We start from the raw sequence: 20,942 nt of genomic DNA, 5'->3' as shown, positions 1-20,942 counted from the left end.
CACAATTTTTTAATTTGGAACAACTGTAATATTCTTCATAAGAGGAAATCTTTATTTCTTGAAAACTGGTTCAATAATGGGGTAATATTAGTAAACCAGCTATTTGATAGTGAAGGTAATTTATTTAATTATTCCGATTTTGTTTCAGGATACCAATTCCCAGTATCTAGTAAAGAATTTAATATAGTTTTCAAGGCCATCTCTTTGGAAATCTGTATGCTGTTTAGAAACAATAATAGTGCTACAGTGACTTCTGTTTCTCCCCCTAGCCCTGAATCTACTGTGGTTGGTTCATTTTGTTTTTCAATACATAAATCCAATTATAAAATTAGGTCATTATTTTTGGACCCTGTTACTTCAATTCCTTCCTCCATTTCTTATTGGAATAACCTTTTTGATGATATTAAATGGTCATATGTTTGGTCACATCCTCAGAAATTCTTTCTAACTAATAAAGTTAAAGAAATATCCTATAAAATTATTCATAGATTTTATCCAGTTAAATACTTTTTTAAAGAAATTTAGAAATGATATTGATACTTCCTGCTCTTTTTGTGAAGCCTCCTCTGAAAATGTTGATCATTTGTTTTGGGAATGTCTTTTTACTCTGTCTTTCTGGAACAATATTGATGCTCTGATTGTCCTTTATCATATAGACACATTCTTTTTGGATTTTATGTTAAAGACAAGAATCTAATTAATGCATGTTTTTGTATAAACCTTCTTTTATATATTGGAAAGTTTCATATCCATAAATGTAAATATATAAAAAGTAAACCCCACTTTAGCTTTTTCAAAGAAGAATTGAAGATGTATTTAAATACAATTTCAACTTCTGTTAACAAGAAAGCAATGAAAACATCCAGAATTAGTGCCATGTTTAATATTCTCTCTTAATGTTTTTTTCTTTTGTGCCCTCTTCTTCTTTTTTTTCTTTCTTCTCTTACTCTCTTTTCTTTTTAGACTATTGTTGAATATATTTAAATTTCTTTCACATTTCCTCTCTTAATGTATTCTGAACCATAATTTCTCTTTTGTTTTGAAAGATTGTTTATATTTCTTGTATGTATCGTCTTGTTCTGTTTGTTAATATTGCAATAAAAAAAAAAAATAGTAGGCCTATTCCATTTGAGTTTTGGCTGGCTACATACGCGACGCTGAGAAAGTGAAAAAGCGGATGTGGTAATTGAAATTGCTATTTAAATATGACAGGGCCAAAACTGGTAAGATATGGGAAACACAGTTGCAAACGGACTTTGCTTTTCCATTTGAAATCTGGCAGTCACTGTGCGTTCGCTTAAACGAAAATGCAAACCGTAATGCGCGATTTGCAATTGCGTTTGGATTATGTCACATTTTATGCGTCCACAAAGTGAAAACGCAATTGCAAATACAATTTGCAATTCCTTTTGAATAATGTCCGGAATAGCATTCCATACCTGAACTCTTAAACGTCATAATATTATGCTGGCGACCTAGTGCATGACTTCCTCCTCTCAAGACACGGGTGTTAGATCATATATTATCTCATTGGTGATGCCAGAGGCTGAAAGTGCATTTACATTTTTTGGTTGTATCTTCAAATACTACATATAATCATACTTCCTGTGTATCGTGTAAGTATAAATCCTTCTGTTTAACCTTTAAGGGGGGTACTGTGATTGCCGTGTTTGGTGTCGTTGTAGTTTTGTTGCTGTTTATGTCAACAGATTTCCACACCACCAGGTGACAGTATTTGAGCATGAGTCCCGAAAGCATAAAAGTTAAGCTTAAAATAACATTCCTCCACAGACAGACAGACAGATAGATAGACTTGTCCCTCGTGTTCTTAAAAAAGAGGCAGAAATCAAGGATGCAGTGAGACACTTACAATGGAAGTATGAATGGAGACAATTTTTGCAGAAATGTGAAGCTTATAATTTTATAAACGCACTTGCATCAATTCTTCTGCTAAAACGTATTATTTGAGCTGTAAAGTTGTTTAAAATGTAACATTTTTACAGTTGTTTTAGGGTTTGTTGACATTACATCCAACAAAGTGGTAAAATTGGCTATAACTTTTCACAAAAGTACGCGATTTTATCACACTAAAATCATGTTTAACACATTTATCGTCTTGTAGCTATACTTTTGTTTCAAACTGAGCATTTGAACGTTTACGGAATTGCCCCATTCACTTCGTGTAATTGCCTCGCAACCATTAGTTTTTGCTTTTTTTTATTTTTATTTTTATTTTTTTTAAAGAAAAGGATGGACGAGTCAAAATAAATTTTTGTGGTAATCAACATTATGCCACAAATGCTGTCTATTAAGCTGGGTATTGCAGACAATTTAAAGTAGTAGCTTTGGAAGCTGTTGTTTTTGATTGACGTATAAAAGACATACCTCATTGGTCAAGCCAAAAAGGCGTGCTGCAACTATGCCACGCAGCTCAAGTGAAGGCGGGATGCTAAATTACGAATCCAACTATAGCGAAGGCGATGAACATTAAATAGTTAAAAGTGACGTTACTTAGTACTGTAGCATCCATTCACGTTACCTGATCAATATTCACGAGGGATGTCTGCCTTCATCATTGTAAGAATTTCGCTAGTTTCCACTCTAGCTCCTACTTAATAATGTATATTTAATTTCAGCCAATCAGCTAGACTTACTGTTCGAACGTCACGTCACGTATTTAATAAACATGAGACAAGCACTGGACGCTCTTTAAAGTTAAATAAACGCTGTGGCGCGACTTGTGTTGCAAACAGAATCCAGCATCGCTGATGGACCAGCAGAGAACTTGAGAGACGAACCGAACCTGCGTACCAGCGAGACTGTTCTAGAGAATGACGTCCATTTGTCCAAGATGCGACAAGACGGTGTATTTCGGTGAGAGTTTTTCCACATGAAATAATACTCCACAAATATACAAAACGAGCTCATTTAATTATTATTGTATAATTGGAAATAACTAACTGACTCAACTTGCAGGGCATGTACAATACATGCCGAAAGTGCCAAGGTAATTTGGGAACAAAGTACTGCAAAGCTTTACGCGTTACATAACAAGTGTTTGAAAGGTGTATTTGCTTATTTTATTTTTACATTCGATTATATATCGTTTGAATTGAACCCATATGTTTTCCTTTGTGTCTTAGAGACCCCAAATTAGTAAAAAAATAAAATTAAAAAATGTCATTGATTTCTTTGCAGTATCAGGTTGACACTTAAAAAATATCATAATTTTATGTACCGGTAAAGTGTTTATATTCCTTGGTCAAAACCCTGATATCACGTTAATAAATGCCAAATTTGATTGCTGTACATGCTGTATTAGTTTATCTGGATTAGATTCAAATGTACTTTTAAATTATGAGATGAACTTGCTCTGGTCAAATTTGAATTCTGTATAGGTTGGATAATATCAGTCTACTTACTTTTAACCTTGTCAGCGGGAAATACATTAGGTACAAATAAGAGGGTATTATAAGAATTTATATGAATTATTACACATACAACATAGGGGTTTCAATGACCCCAAACTGTACATAATAACATTATGGTTTAGGTTGCAGCCTGTGCAGAAGTAGGCATTGTTATTAATAGGTCAAGCAAAACCGACCCTGACGTGCCCACAACCGCATTAGAGGATGTTCTCCAATCCGACCCTTTATTGTCTAATACTCTTTAGTATTATGCCCCGGCATCCACTAGTCGCAGGGTAAGTAAATGCTATAGCCTGTGAAAAGAGAACATCTTGGTTAGGTACGTAACATCGGTTCCCTGAGACGAAGGGAACGAGACATTGCATTTATTAACGCATATGGGAAGTGCCTTCTTACACAACCTAGTTGAAACCTCTCTACAATAACGGCAATATTCTAATATTGGCTATGGTGTTTGAGCTCTGCCTGTTTTGGCGTGAAACTGTCTGCTATAAAAACAGGTGCACAAACACTATTTCTCAGAATTTCTGACTGAGAACAAGGAGCGCATTGCACGTAACTCAGTCTCTCGTTCCCTTCGTCTCAGGGAACTGAGGTTATTTTCGACACTCCCTTATGACTCAGTACACTTGAAATTGCATTTATTAACACATATGGGGAACAGAATCCCATCACGCCGCACTACATAACATAACATCCCAGAAAGGAAGCATGACGCCACAGTCTCGTGGGACAGCGACCGACAAGAGTATACCGCAGTGAGTGACCCTCGTGTTGGGCCAAGAGGGGATCACTCAGGACGACTATATGAACTATAGTCATATAGTATGAATTAACTCCTTCTCAAACCTAGTCGGGAAGGGAGTTTGTCACTTACGGTAAATTACAACAGCCTACTGCAGGCGATTGTGAAAAAGATGGGAAGCTCATCCTAAAAGGGAGGAACATGAATATATATATTTGGACAATGGATAGCAAGCGTATTCAATGGACAGAGAGAACGTATTAAGAGAGAACGAGAATGTTACATCTAGGTTGTAGACCTACAGCCTTGCGAATGTGTTTGAGAGGACCATCCTGCCGTAAAACATATGTCCTGTAAGGACACACCATTTGTCCATGCCCAAGAGGAGGCCAAGCCTTTAGTTGAGTTTGCTTTAACACCAATTGGGCAAGTCTTAACCTGTGACTCAGAAGCCAGGGCAGTTGCATTGACAATCCAGTGAGAAAGTCTTTGCTTGGAGATGGACATTCCTTTTGTGCATCCTCCATAGCATAGAAAGAGCTGACCAGACAGTCTGAACTGTTGTGTACGCTCCACGTATGTGTGTAGTGGCCGCACAGGGCATAACAATTGCAATTATTGTTCCTCATCCAAATTAATGGAGGAGGAAAGAAGGCCTGAAGGTGATCCACCTGCACTCTGAAGGACATGGTTAGGACCTTAGGGACATAGAAAATTATAAATTGATAGTGCATGTAAGTCACCAACCCGTTTTACTGAGGCCAGAGCCAGCAGTAGAGCGGTCTTAACGGAGAGCATGCTCAAATCAACAGGGTTCAAAGGGGCGACCTGCGAGAGCTTTTAAAACTAAAGTGAAGTCCCAAGTCAGGACTGTAGCCAGCCGAAGTGCGTTTAATTGTATTGCTTCTTTTAAGGAACTTTATGATTAAATCATGCTTGCCTATAGAGGTTCCTGCTTCATGTGTGTGATATGCAGATATAGTTGCCACATACACTTTGAGCGTTGATGGGGTGAGTCCTGCATCTAATCACTCTTGAGGAAATATGATAATTTCATGAAAGGGGCAGTTTACTGGGGTTTTGCCATGTTAGAGACACCAATCAGTGAACACTTTCCATGTTATCGTGTAGAGGCGTCTCATTGAATGTGCTCTGGCATGTAAAATGGTGTTCATGACTGAACGCGTCAGTTCTGGTGTAACTAACGCGCTCTGTTCAGGGACCACCTATGCAGGTTCCACATCTTGGGCTGGGGACGGGTTTTGTGCCTGAGATAGTTGATCCCTCCTCAGTAGTATTTCCCATGGCGAGCTGTACAGCCTCTCTATAATTTCCGGAAACCATGGCTGGTTGGGCCATTTCGGCGCAACTAATAGAATCGTTTCCTTGTCCTCTCTGACATTACATATGACAGAGTGAATCAGGCATACTGGGGGAAATGCTTTCATGGTATGCAGCGCTAAGTCTGTAGTGGTGCGGAGCTTTTTGAATGTCTCTGGATCGAAGCCATACTCATCCATTTGCTTGAGGAGCTTGGCTTGAAATACCTAGAGCACTACCGTTGTGTGGAGTGCTGATCCAGCTTTTCCTGCCTCTGAATAAGCTTTTCCCACCAGTGTGGACATTTGTCGACACTGTTTGGAAGGATGTATGTGGCAGGATTTCCATGGCCTGTTACTAGCTGTGCAGAGGTGTTCCGTTACCACCTCCACAGGGGATAATTGGGCATAACCATTTTCTTCCACGTGATCCACTTTAAAAAGGAAGGCATCACTGCAGTAGTGTGCCGAGAAGGGTGCATGCCAGGACTTAGATACTTTGTTTTGAACTTCAGGGAAGAATGAGGCAGATTTGTGGGATGCTGCCATTTGATGGGGTACGGACTGCAGAAACCATTCATCGAAGTGAGACTATTCAGGTTCCTCTGTGGGAGACAATTCAAGGTGAAGACCTTCTTCACGTTCATCTCCTTTGCTGGGGGGAGAGGCGGCAGCATCATCCACTGCCACTCGACCTGATGCAGCAAGAGACATGACTTCGTCATTATCATCCCCAGCATCAGAACCACTGCATGAGACGAGGCCACCCGCTCTTTCAGAAGGTCTGAGCTTGTTTCGCACATAGACGTTTCGGAAACAATGCGCTTTGGAGAGACTGAGGTGCTCGCGAGCGAAGTGTCTTGAGATGTATGCCCACACAGTGTGGACAGTCTGTCTCCATGAGAGTTGTCTCTGTAAATTAAGACTGTAAATGCAGGTCTCATGCTGATTTGACGGTGGATCGCACAAGGAACACCTATGGAACAACATCTTTTAGATATATAAATATACAAATGAATATATATTTATATCAGACAATATACAAGACACAATATAAAATTGCTTTGTAAGGATACACAAACCCTGCCGAAGCGCTCAGGGAATCAGGATGCTGAGGTATCTGGCCATGCTGAAGAGGAGATGTGTCAGCTTGATGATTTGATATCCCCGCTGAGCTTGGACTTCTGAATATATACTGACCTAGTGTGCTCTCGGTTTGACCTGACTAGTTTGAGAGAGAGAGAGAGAGAGAGAGAGAGAGAGAGAGAGAGATGGATATGGATATGGCTATGGCTAGATGGAGTTTTTAAGGCATTTAGTGGAGTTGGGTTTAATCCCCCACATGCCCAAAGACAGTGTCACCAATCTGCCTTTTATGTGTATCATATCTTTGCACATTCGGTGGGTATTTGAACATACACTCATACATAACAAAAACATAACTTTCATATACAGATAATATGTGGAAGGTTTTGAGCTCCAATCATTTATTATGGGACTTTCAAAAAACAGAACCATGCATTTTTTTCTAAATCATAAACACATTTCATTTGGTGTTCCAAAGTCCATGACTGTTTACTGTGTATTTGCGTAAAACAGTCAGAACTATTGATTTAGGAGCTGATAGAGCATGAGTATCAGAACACATGCAATCAGGTTTTTATGCATTGGAAGTTTTGCAACATAACCAAATATTTATATTAATATACATTATAATGACTGAAGATTAACACATGTACTGAATTGATTAATTCATGTTGAATATTAGTGAAGCTGTTTGTTTAATTTCACCCAAAACCTGTTTGTGAAAATCAGGTCAGAGATAAGATGCTCATGTCAGCATCTGTTTGATAAGGGCAAATCTGACTGCAAAGCTGAAATAATTTTTGATTCAGCAGGTTTTGCAGGGAAACAAGATGCAGAATTTGTAGCGTTTCTTCAGATACAGTCATGTTTGTTTTTCCTCTGCTTTGAAGCTGCATTTTTTTTTTAGCACCAAACACACGGTATTCTCCCTAAAGAATCAGTGTTTCATATGGAATGACTTTCACAAAGCTATTGTGACTCTTGCGAGTATTGTTTACAAAAACATCTCTATTGGCATACACACAAAATTGTAGGAGCTGTACTAACGGGACATTCCACCCAAAAATGAAAATTCTCTCATCATTTAGTGATCATCGTGCCATCCCAGATGTTGATGACTTTCTTTCTACAACACAAGCAAAGATTTTTAGAAGGATATCTCTGCTCTTTAGGTCCATACAAGGCAAGTGAATGGTGACCAGAACTTTCAAGCTAAAAAAAAGCAGATAAAGGCATTATAAAAGTAATCCATACAACTTCAACATGATTAAATCCATGTCTCCAGAAGCAATATGACAGGTGTGGGTGAGAAACAGATCAATATTTAAGTCTTTTGTTTTACTATCAAACTCCACTGTCAATTTCTCATTCTTCTTCTTTTTGTTTTTTGGTGATTTACATTCTTTGTGCATATATATATATACCTACTAGGCAGGCAGGAGAATTTATAGTAAAAAAGGACTTAAATATTGATCTGTTTCTCACCCACGCCTATCATAATGCTTCTGAAGATAATAATTTAACCACTGGAGTCTTATGGATTGCTTTTATGTTGCATTTATGTGCTTTTTGGAGCTTCAAAGTTCTTGCCACCATTCACTGAGATATTCTTTTAAAAAAACTTTATGTTCTGCTTTAGAAAGAAATTCATACACATCTGGGATGGCATTAGTGTGAGTAAATTATGAGATAATTAAATTTTTTGGGTGAACTATTCCTTTTAGCTACATTTTAACATTTGCTGAGTTGGACACACCTGTAATGATCTCCAAATGTACAGCAACAATAATTTTAAAGGGGCCAAACCACAGTTTACGAGACATTATGGGTGGGTAAATCTGAAATTGATGATGCAGCTCTGACTGACGTGAGAGTGGTAGCTCTTTTGTTTCCTGGTGGACTGATTACAAACGATGAAATCTATGAGAAGACAAATAGATTGGATCTGGCATTTGTTTTTAGAAAGTTAATGAAAGTTTTTTTAGTTTTAGCCATTTTAGTTTTTGTCCCTGTGGGTGCCGTCTAATGCTGAGACTAGTTCTGTGATCTCTCCATTCAGAAAATACTCTGTTGTAATGTTATTGTAATAACAAAGAAGGTTATTGCTATAAGATAATGTATTGTGTCTAATTTAGATATGCATTTCTTCAGCAAAATATGTTAGCCTTTGCTTGACATATTCATCATTGGTCAAGCAATACATTACTTTCTCTTCTCTCTGTCTTCCTGATTTAGCGGAGAAAGTAACCTCACTGGGGAAAAACTGGCACCGTTTCTGTCTGAAATGTGAACGCTGTAGTAAGATTCTGTCTCCCGGAGGTCATGCAGAGGTAAGCATGACTAAAACATAAGAAAACTGACATGTTTTCTGATTATTAGACTAATATTTTGAAATATATATTGATGCCTCCAGTTATTCCTATATATATATATATATATATATATATATATATATATATATATATATATATATATTACACACTGATGAGCCAAAACATTATGACCACCTGCCTTATATGATGTTGGTCCTACGCATGCCACCAAAACAGCGCCGACCCACCAAGGCATGAACTCTACAACACCCCTGAAGTTGTCATGTGGTATCTGCCACCAAGACATTAGCAGCAGATCCTTCAAGTCCTGTAAGTTGCGAGGTGGAGCCGCAGCAGATCGGACTTGTTGGTCCAGAACATCCCACAGATGCTCAATCGGATTGAGATCTGGGGAATTTGTAGGCCAGGGCAACATCTTCTCTTCATCATGTTCTTCAAATCATTCCTGAACAATGTGTGCAGTGTGGCAGGGGGCATTATCCTGCTGAAAGAGGCCACTGACATCAGGGAATACCATTGCCATGAAGGGTGTACCTGGTGTGCAATGATGTTTAGGTAGATGACACGTGTCATATTGACATCCACATGAATGGCCGTACCCAAGATTTCCCAGCAGAACATTGCCCAGAGCATCACACTCCCTCCACCAGCTTGTCTTCCCACAGTGCATCCTGGTGCCATCCCTTTCCCAGGTAAACGGCATACACGTACACATCTGTCCACATGATGTAAAGGAAAACGGGTCTCATTGGACCAGGCGACCTTCTTCCACTTCTCCAAGGTCCAGTTCCGACACTCACGTGCCTATTGTAGGCACTTTCGACGGTGGACAGGGGTCATCTTGGGCACTCTGATCGGTCTGCGGCTACACAACCCCATATGCAGCAGGGTGTGATGTACTGTGTGTTGTGACATATTCCTCCAATAACCATCATTACAGTTTTCTGACTTTTGCAACAATAGAACTTCTATCAGTTCAAACCAGACAGGATAGCCTTTGTTACGCTTGTGCATCAATGATCCTTGGGCGCCCAACACCCTATCGCCGGTTTGTGGTTTTTCCCTCCTCGGACCACTGTTGGTAGGTACCTTGCTGTTTCAGATATGCACTGACCCAGTCATCTGGCGATAACAATTTGGCCCTTGTCAAAGTCGCTCATTGCCAATTTCTCCTGCATTCAACGCGTTGACTACAATAACTGATTGTTCGCTTACCATCTAATCTCCTTGTTAGGAGATGATCAACGTTATTTGCTTCACCTGTGAGTGGTCATAAAGTTTTGGCTCATCAGTGTATATATCAACGTTACAGAGTGTCTTTTCCTTGTGTAGTTCACTGATCAATTGATTGTTCTCAATTCAGTTTCTCAAAGCTATCATTTCATCAGCCAGTTTGACTATATATTTTATCAGTATGTGTGTTCCCTGGGAATCAAACCCATGACTTTTCAATTGTAAAGCACCTTTCTCTACCAGTTGAGCTACAGAATTAGACCACACTGACAATGATCACTAATGTCAGATAAATTACAAATTGGGATTCTGGGTGACCTACTTTTTGGTCTGTATGAACTATAACAGCAGAGTTACTCAAAGTGAGGGCCACACATCTTGAATGTTATAGTTTAGCACAAGATCGCACTGAGTTGACACTGATTCTAGGTCATCCATGCTAAACAAGTGTCCACACCTGTTTCTGCTTCCCTCATTGTGTTTTCTTCCTGCATTGTTTTTTCTCTCTCGAGCATTGTCTTCACATGTATGATGGTCCTGCCTGGTACGTTAGGAGACCTTTTCTAGTTCAGCGCTCTGAGTTGTCTTGTGTCCCTCTTAAAGTCTAGGGTAAATGATTGTTCATGCATCCCTCTTAATGTCTACAGAGTGGAAGGGTAAAAGTTTATGGAAGAATTGAAAGGTGCAGACACACTATAAACACAGGTCCTAAGTATTTATATCAGCCTGATTGGTGCTGCCTGGAAGGCTCTCTGACTGACACAGAGAAATTGAAATTACGAAATTCTTTATTGGATGGGAAAATTTTGACTTGCTTATTTTCTTCAAATTGTTACATAAGAAGACATTCCCATACTCCCATACATTGAATCTCAAATTCCAAAATGGCCTAAAATGAAAGGACTGAGAGTAAACGGAGAGTTTATTTACTGTAAGATTACTTTTTCAAATTAACATGATAAGAAACCAATATTTCTAATGCTGGATCTTACTACAACTCGCCTCTTACAGGAAAGGTAAATCATATCATTAACCGCAGTGAAATTCCTGGAGAAATGACACAATCTGTCATTTACAAACACATGTTCAGGCCAGTACAGCTGCTACAGTTGAAATCGTTTTGCAGTAGGTAACAACTGGTATCTATAAGTAGGTATCTATAAGCATATGCACTTTCTTGCACATCCACACACACACATTCACTGTCACTGTAGGTCTTTACCAGAATGATTACAAGGACAATGACGAGACAAAGAATAGTGTTCATTCTTTCTGCCTCCCTCTCTCTTTCTTTCTTTCTTTCTTTCTTTCTTCTCTCTTTCTCACAGTCCCTCACAAACACACTAATGCTTTATCAGTTAAACACAGAACACAAAAAGCTTTAGTTTAATTACAAGGTGATATTTATCTTAAAATGAGCTTCTTTTTAAAGAGGGTGCATCTTTTCTATTGCTTTTTGATCAATGTTGACAAAAATTGACTAACAGCTTTTCATTTTATCACTGAAAGATATTTTTAATCTTGATACTCGTTTATTTCTGTCATTGTATTCCCTTTATTTTGAGAAGCCTTTGAACTCTTTTTCTCTTATTGTGTTCAAAACAGCAGGAGGTTGTTATGTTGTTGGTGTTGGCTCTTTGCAGGTGCCTTTTCAGACTAGAGTTCAGGGTGCCTGAACTATTCTTTGGGAGATGGCTCTTGGTGGGAACGCAAACTGTATTTTTAGCTTGTGTCACAGCACAGTGAGGGCGTTTTCTGTATGGACAGTGAGATTATTGTCCCTCTTAAGATAGTTTTTAATTGTTGTTAAATGGTGAGATCACCCAAAAATAACAGTTCTGTCATAATTTACCCTCATATCTTGGTTTTCTTTTGCAATTTTTAAACATGTTTACACAACAGATTTTTCTATACAATTGAATTTGAATGGTGACTGAGGCTGCCAATGCGCCTTGTATAATACCTAACGTCTCCTTTTATGTTCCACGAAAGAAAGTTAATCAATTTGGAACAACGTGAGGGTGAGTAAATACATTTTTGGGTGAACTATTGCTGCACTATGATGTTCAGTCCCATTCAGTAAAATTAACATTTGATTATTTTAATGTAACACTTGGTCTCACAATTTATGGCTTGATATTTGGCTTTTATGATAGTGCGTGTGCGTGCGTGTGCGTGCGTGTGCGTGCGTGCGCGTGTGCGTGTGTGTGTGTGTGTGTGTGTGTGTGAGGCTTGAATTTCAGTCTGAGTTGGGCCTGACTGGGTCTTTTTATGCATCCAGGGAGGGGCAGGAAGGAACAGAAAGATAAACAATGACTCCTGACAAATCCTGCCTGACACAGCTCTCTTTCTCTCATTTTGTCTCCCACATACACACACAGCTAAAAATCTTACCTTGCTTGAAAAGTGTTGAGTGGCAGCCAATTTTTTATATTTAAGAATGTATCGGATCTTATTGAAAGATAATTTTCATTTGTAATCTTTGAATATTTTGAGAGCCTTGAGTCGTCCCACATGGAATCTATAAACTTTGGATTCCCACAGAATTGGAATGCGTCATTCATAAAGATTTGCACATCCCCCACCCCATGTATATTTATTTATTAAATATTATAGCTAATTTGATTATTTATTTAGCTACCAATAAGTTTGTTGTGCTCTTAGCTCAGTTCACAGTTTAAATTCATTCCACAGATTTCCCCCCAAAATCAGCAGATTTGTTTTGGGCCTGAGAATGAGCAATTAGGATCTCTCTCAGTTAAATTCTGTGTGCTTTATTGACGTGACAAAAAGCTGGGCATTTGTATTGTCAAAGTGTTTGCAGCATGCAATGAGAGCTTGTGCTAAATAAATTCAATAATAAAGCAAACAGAGAAAATAAGTAATCTTGACAAGTAATATGTTCCTATGCCAAAATAAAATAAATAGTAAAATAACATAAAATAATAGTTCAGAGAAAAGTTGTGATTAATGAATTAAACAAAAAAGAATAAATGTAAAAATTAAAATGAATAAACTAAAGATGTGAACTAAATGTGCCAAAAGTAGTGATCTCTCTCTCTCTCTCTCTCTCTCTCTCTCTCTCTCTCTCTCTCTCTCTCTCTCTCTCTCTCGAATAGCATGATGGATTGCCATACTGTCATAAACCATGCTACGGGACCCTCTTTGGACCAAAAGGTATGTGCAATAAATAATAATTATTTATATAGCACATTTGTGTTTGTAAGTGTATGGATGTGCATGCATGAGAGAGATACTTTGCATGAAAATATAGTGTATTTCCTTCAGAATTTGCCGAGTGAGGCGGTTGGGGCTGACAGGCTTTCATGTGTGTCTCTAATGAGTATTTGGGTCTTTTGTGCAAGTGGATCAGTGTGCTGCATGTGACCATATACAGGAAATGAGGGTTTGAATCAGGGCTCATTTAGAGACATCTGACTCTCAGTGATTTTAGAACAACACTACAACCAAAGTCAGTGCACTCGCCTCTGGAAACCCTATCCTGTGAGAGAGACAGGAAAAATACAGAAAAGGGCTCTTTACTGTTAGTTTGTTAGCTGCAGACAGAAACATTTTCAGTTAAACAATTATCTGTGTAATTTTATCTAACTTGATCTTGCCTGCTAACGCTGACGAATTGCAAGCTACCTTGCTTCGTAACTTTCAAATAATTTCAATGATCTTCTCCTTATACTAAAAGTCAGGTTAATGTCAATGTTAATCTGTAATTATTCAGCAAGGTAAACTACAATAACACATTAAATGAATGCTAGACAATGCTCAAGATAATGCAAAAAGCTTCAGTCATTAGTGTAAAGTAACTTGGTTATACAGAGAATATATTAATTCTATTATTATAAAACAATAGTGCATCAATATATATAAAAATGACAGTTGTGATGGAATCACATCAATACTGAACTGTGTCAACATATTTATAATGTACAGTCTATTTTATAATGCAAAGAAAAGTGATTACTTCAAACTAAAGTCTCACATAGGCAGACCTATATCCACACTTTGTTTTAGCCCTGTTCCAGCACTGGAGAGTCAAGTATAATATGCAGTCTCAAAGTTTGTTGCAAAACAATCATAACTGTGTAATTTTAATTATGCTACCTCAGCATGATGTCCATGAATCACGTTCAGCCTCTTTGTACATTACGCCATTGTTTTGGTCGATGCTCGCTTTGTGTCCCTATGGAGTGTGTACGCGATCATGAGCAACAGGCAGCTGGCTGCAGTTCACTTAACGGCCATAGGTGTCATTAATAACAAGTGTTTCTTAATCTTACATACTGCACCTTTAATTTAAAACTCTTAATAGGATCATTTTTCAGCTAAAGCAAATTACGAGGGTTCAGTGAAGTGGTGATCTATCTCACTTAACAGATTAAGCAATTACAGGAGTGAAAAAGAATATACAGTACACGCATATGCCAAATTGATGTGTATAGATGACAGCACAGCCTTATATCTACTTCGCAAGAACATAAACTTGCAACACCACAAATTTGTGAACATTTGTCTATTCATACAAGAAAAGGTACATATCGTTACATTTCAGAGCAATTAATGCCGTTCATCTGTGAAGATGCTGTCATTTATCATGGAATCAACATGTAATTTAAAGAAACATTTAAAGGTAAGACCCACACGAAGCTATGCTAGCTTAATGGTGCACTCAGTATTTTTTTTTTCTCATTAAAGTTTAACTCTTAAAGACATGAATTGTAATTTGCAATATATGTAGAAAATCATGATTGGTATCCTTATAAAAGCTGTTTTATTGTACATGGAGATGGTCCACACATGGGGGCTGCCAGGTTAGAGTCACATGACCAGCTGAATGCTACTCACTTAATCTCAGTAACCCTCCTGTTATTTGACACTTTAATTCACTGATTAAAATAATCATGACTGACTGTGAATACTACATTTCTACAATGACATCTGAGACTGAAAACTATTGATTTTAAATGATGCTGCATCCAAGCTGCTAGGTGTCAGTGTAAGTCCAAGATGACACAAAGACAAAAGTTACTGCGTGCACCTTAAATTTGTTATAAGTGTTCCCTGATATTTTTGCCATTTGAGTGTCTGTCAATTATTTTGCGAGAGCAGGAATATCTGCTAGTATTGTGGCATGAATTGTGTATCATTGATGGTACAGCAGAAAGGTACATGTTCCATATTTAAGCGAATAAACGATCACTCATCCCATACACGGGACACCTACTTGCGAAACTTCACTGTCAATTAACTTCTCATTTCCATCATAACCTCTGCTGAAACTCTTAAGTCGTTCTCTGAAATTATTTTGTGATGTAATAGCAACAGGGACAGCATTTCTTTTTTTCATTATTAAAAAATCCAAATTGTACACATAAATACCAAATTAATTAAGTTCTTATGGAAAAATTGCAAGGATAATTTATCTGATTTTGATACTTGTTGATTACAGTCTGGGTGAAGGAGAAATTCTGACAAATGTAACATTCACAAATGTAACATCGTAGAAAGTAGAAATAAGTACAGACACACTTAAATCTATTCTTTAAAACTAGAATTGTCTGTTATTTTATTTTTAGTTTTTTTTAATGTTTGTCATTAAAATCCTCTTTTAACGTTAACATTGAATCACCCATAAAAATTAGCTGGTGATGTTGGACTATAGATAGATAATGAGCAGAGGAAAGACACTGGACATATTGCATTAATAATAATAATGATGCTGATGATGAAGATAGCCTATGATCTTCCTATAACTGTCAGAATTTAATGAATGGTGGCAAATAGTCTACAACCTAAATGCATTCTATGGCAGAATTAAACTTTGCAGTGTTTCTGAGGTATATCCTGTCAGATTTTGTTTAATGTTAACCAAGAAAATGCAGTGCATCTGTTCTTACTGTATTTGCTTGATAAGAAAATAAACCATTTTATGTAGCAGATAGAGGACCTACCTGTTTTGTTGAAAAATACAAAGTTCTACAGTTAAATATTTTCTGTTTTCCAATTAAGGAGGCGGTGTCCCTGTTTTTCATGTTTATATAAAACCTCTCTCTCTCTCTCTCTCTCTCTCTCTATATATATATATATATATATATATATATATATATATACATACATACACACACACACACACACACACACACACACACACACACACACACACACACACACACATTTATACATTATATAAGTTATTGAGATCATATTGACTTTATCCACATGTGTGACCTTGAGGTAATCCAGAAGTAAATGGAAGTAATTTTATTACATTACTTTCTTATTATGGTAATTGGTTTGTTGCTAAGTTATCAGTATTTGTAATGGATTGCATTTAAAAAATAACCTTCACAACCCTGATTTAAATTGTAGTCGCAACAATGTTTACCATTATTCCAAATGCATACACATGATCACATGCACCCACACATAAAGTATATTCATATTTTAAAAGTCCCTCTGTCTTCCTAAACACTCCAGACACTAGAAGAGTATAAGCAGACCCTATGATGACATAAGAGAGAGTGAGACAGACATGCATAGTCGGTAATTGAGGGGTGTGTGTGTTTAGCAGTAGGAAAATGTAATGTTTGATAAGATGCTATGTTTCAGTGTTTAGGTTATCTTAAACCACACTCAGAGGAGTGCTTATTTGAGCTTATGTGATACTATCCAAGTGTGTGTCATTCTGCAGTTATACAATTTTATCATGATCACAAGGAAGAATTTATTTTTGGCTTTTACATAATGCTATCTACATCTGACCACTCATATATGAGCTTTATTGAACCCAAACACTCAAGTTAAGTAATGGAAGGGTACTCACTGTTCTGTTCTCTTACTGGTAGGTGTAAATATTGGAGGGGCAGGGTCTTACATATATGACACGCCACCTCAGACACCTGTCGAAAAATCATTTAACAGTGCTTCAGAAGGATCACCCACTACACCTTGGACCAACACACAGATTTACTATCACCAACCTAAAGGTAATTTTAAGCACACTCTCACACTCAGATTTTCAGCACTTTTTAACTTTGGGAGTATTATATGAAAGAGGATATTTAACTTTAAAACAACATGTCATGTTTAGGAACAACAGATTGCTTATGGGGTGCTCACACACACACACACACACACACACACACACACACGTGCAGACAAACACTCCGCCACAGACACTCATTTTGCATTCTCACTATCCATGTGAAAAGGACAAACACACATATCACACAAATATATATATATATATATATAGACACACTCTTCCAAGCTACATTGTTCCACACACTCCATAATACACAACACTTTCTGAGCACTTTTTAAAACGCACACACTGTTGGAGGGAGGCATGAAATGTGTGTGTAGTGATGGAGGGGTGGGGGGATGTTTTATTTTAAGTGCCCCCCTTGGGATTTTACACAGTGGAATTTTAATGGCCTTCATTGATTGGCTCCCTTCCTGAAATATTTCCCCTTAATAGGTGTTTTCCGACAGGCGGGAATGTTAGGGGAGGGTCTTAAGGACACATTAAAAGACCATTGTGGAAACGTCTGGAGAAATTTCTCTGAACGTAATCTGTTTCCTAAACACTTGAATCTAATGCCATGGGTTTGACTGAACCTCTGCAGAGGTCACACAGATTAAATGCACAGGAGAAACAATTATGATCTAAAACTGTTATCAGCTAAAATTGCTGAGATGTGAGACAGAACTACTTATTTTAAATCTGTAGTTACTTGAACGGAAGTGATCATATCATTATCAGTGCTGGATTATACACAGCACAACTTCACTTTAATCACAGCAGCCGAAGATTAACCTTCAATAAATTCCAAACATGAACACATTTGACTTTTAACTGGCTTGTCTAATTATATAAAGACAAATAGCAATAAAACAAAAATGTTATACCATTTGCAAATATGTGGCTGCCTCATTTAAACAGTTGTAATTCAAGAACCTCACAAATCGAATGTTGCTTGATGGTCAATCCATAAATCTCCAAGCAGGCGATACGGGCCGTGTAACCTGAAGGCTGTCAGGAGATTGCTGCTCAAGAGATTGCATTTTTCAATTGTTTTTATAAAGTTTTGTGTAAAATTTAGTAATTATAGTGCTAAATAAAAGTGAATAATCGTTTATAGAATGTGCATGCATATGTTTTTTTGCTATATTAAATTGTATGACATACCTGCATTATATCGGCCACCCTGCTGTCTGGATATCAGCATTGGCCATTAAAAAACCCATATTGGTCAAACACTAATCCTGATCACCCTGTTGGCTTTATTTTGCAATAGAAACCACCTGAATGTACATTATCCTGCTAATTACATGGTTACTTACCAAAGCAAATAAACAAATGTAATAATGATATTAGACTGACACATCTACTGATTTCTACCTACAGATATCGTAGACATACAATATTAGAAGTCACAAGTCAGAAATGTCTAAAACAATTTATTAGTTTGGTCAGTTGCAAAGTTAAAATAGAAGGCTTAAACTTTTTTTTTTTTTTTTTGTAGCCCTTACTGCTCCTACACGTATGTTTGCTGGAGAGACTTATCTGTGTCCTGGGTGTGGAAAAGCAGTTTATTTTGGTGAGTCCGAATAATCATAAATGTGGTGTTTTTTTTTTTTTTTTTTTAATTCAGGAATTTCTTTGGTGTATGTGTGTGTGGTTTTGTGTTGCTGTGCTGATATATGCAGCATTCTGTCTGACCACTGTGAGACTGTGAGTTCATTTTTAAAAGGAACAAAGTATTGCAGTTTTTTTTTTTTGCAAAATACAAAAATTAAAAACGCAAGGTTTTAAAATAGGATTCAGGTGCAAGTCAGAGGTATATGAAATTTATTTTAAATTTTTGTTTGAGTGCAAATTTAAAAACATGTACATGTATTTGTGTGTTTCTAGACAGATTTTTTGCCCCAAACACTGATTGACTGTTTGGATTCAAAAAACTATTTTACATTTTAAAAACTACCATTTAAAATAAAAAAGAAACACTTTATCTTTTAATTTTTAATACTTTACCACCAAAAACAGCACTTTCACTATCAACAGTACTGATATGATGTAATGTGATGATATCATGGTCTAATGCTGCAGCTGAGAAGGTGATGTCATTGGGGCGCAACTGGCACAGGCCTTGCCTTCGCTGTGTGAGGTGCAAAAAAACACTGACCCCTGGTGGCCATGCAGAGGTACTCAACTATTAACACTCAACATCTTTTTAATATCTCATGATAGATAGCTTAATTTTTGCATTTGTTTTTTCTATAATTGTAAAAAGTCAAAATAGTATTTAAATCACACTATTTAATTTGTTGGAACTTAAATTGAGGTTAGGTAAACGATAATGGATAAAATTATTGTAAAGCAATACTCTGTAACATTTACCATAATTATCACTTAATCAGTAATTCAGTCTCCCTAATAATGCTTTTTGTTTACTGCAGCACGAGGGCAGGCCCTACTGCCATGTGCCCTGCTATGGGTACCTTTTTGGACCAAAAGGTGTGAACATTGGAAAGGTGGGCTGTTACATTTATGAGAAAGAAAATACAGAGAATGAAATGCCAAGTGAAAATTAGGTTTTTTATTTTTGAAAGAAATTTTTCTTTTTTACAGTATTAATTAAAACTGTATAAGTTTTTTTTTATAACAGCACAGATCAAATATATGCAACTTTAATTGCATATTCATGTGTTCTAATTGATAACTAGAATGACCTCTGACATCTAAGAAAATATTCACACAAAATCACAATCCCACTCATACATGCATACATACATAAAAAACACACTGACACATAGGCTCTCTCTCTCTCTCTCTCTCTCTCTCTCTCTGTCTGTTTATCATATCCTCATACACACAATTTCCATCTATGCATTCACACACCTCCTTTTTAGAATCGTATTATTAAAATGCTTGTAATTATTACATCACACTGTTGAGCGTTACCTTTAGTTGTGTAACAAATAAAAATATTTTAGAAGATATTCCAGAATTACTGCCTTAATTTGGAAGCTGAACATAACACTTACACTAAACAATAGAACGACATGGGGTGCATGTACACACAGTCTTTGACAATTCTCCTCAGCATTGTCATTTTTCTTTCGTCTTCAATTTCTCTGCTTCCTCCAGCGTTTCAAGATGTTTTATGACATTTTTCCTGTTCATTTAATACATACACAAGATGTAGCATACCACATCTACTTCTGCTTTGGTTTCCTTCTGTCAAATATTGTTACTAATAGTTTAGCCCAATATTTCTTTATTCAAGCAAATGTTCTCATCAGAATCCCAAATAACACATGGGATCATACTAAATAAAATATGTGATTTGTATGTTACACTAGTGATTTTCTTACTGGTTAACCCGCCTTTAACCTCCTGAGACCCGAGCGTGGCTGTTGTGTGCATTTTTCATTCCCCTTTTTCATTTGTAACTAGCCCCTAAGAAACATGCAGAAAATAAAATGGATGTCCACATACTGTATGTGGACAGTGGGACTGTAAATAATACCAAGCTATAGAAAGTCAGAGTTTCTTTTATCAAATTGTTTATTATGTTTCCATGAGAGTTGATTATTCATGTTTTTGAGACGTTATGGACATTACATACAAATTAGCATAAATAATTCTGATTCAAATTAATAGCCAGCATCATCCAATCATCATGTTAATATTACAAATATTCAGAACAAATTCGGAATATATAATGATTACCATTGTCCCATGTCCGCCAAATATTTTGAGTGGTCCAAACAT

At 37.0% G+C, this 20,942-nt stretch overlaps 1 protein-coding gene across 2 annotated transcripts; it reads left to right on the top strand.

Moving 5' to 3' along the window:
- The first annotated feature begins 1,597 nt into the window (after positions 1-1,597).
- Positions 1,598-20,607, top strand: LOC127656893 (cysteine-rich protein 2-like). Of its 2 annotated transcripts, XM_052145424.1 has the most exons (8): positions 1,598-1,616; positions 2,754-2,874; positions 8,817-8,911; positions 13,267-13,324; positions 17,008-17,148; positions 18,691-18,765; positions 19,275-19,369; positions 19,625-20,607. In XM_052145424.1, exons 2-8 carry the CDS (start codon positions 2,832-2,834, stop codon positions 19,757-19,759), a joined length of 642 nt encoding a protein of 213 aa, XP_052001384.1. In that variant the 5' UTR covers positions 1,598-1,616; positions 2,754-2,831; the 3' UTR covers positions 19,760-20,607. The 2 variants fall into 2 exon arrangements, with proteins under 2 accessions (XP_052001384.1, XP_052001383.1); XM_052145423.1 differs by lacking the exon at positions 1,598-1,616 and having other exon boundaries at positions 2,659-2,874; positions 19,625-20,605.
- Positions 20,608-20,942: the final 335 nt, after the last annotated feature.

This window comes from Xyrauchen texanus, chromosome 16 (assembly GCF_025860055.1).
Source record: "Xyrauchen texanus isolate HMW12.3.18 chromosome 16, RBS_HiC_50CHRs, whole genome shotgun sequence".
Lineage (NCBI taxonomy): Eukaryota > Metazoa > Chordata > Actinopteri > Cypriniformes > Catostomidae > Xyrauchen > Xyrauchen texanus.
Note: the sequence above shows the minus strand (reverse complement) of the source record. Positions and strands in the feature narration are given on the sequence as shown.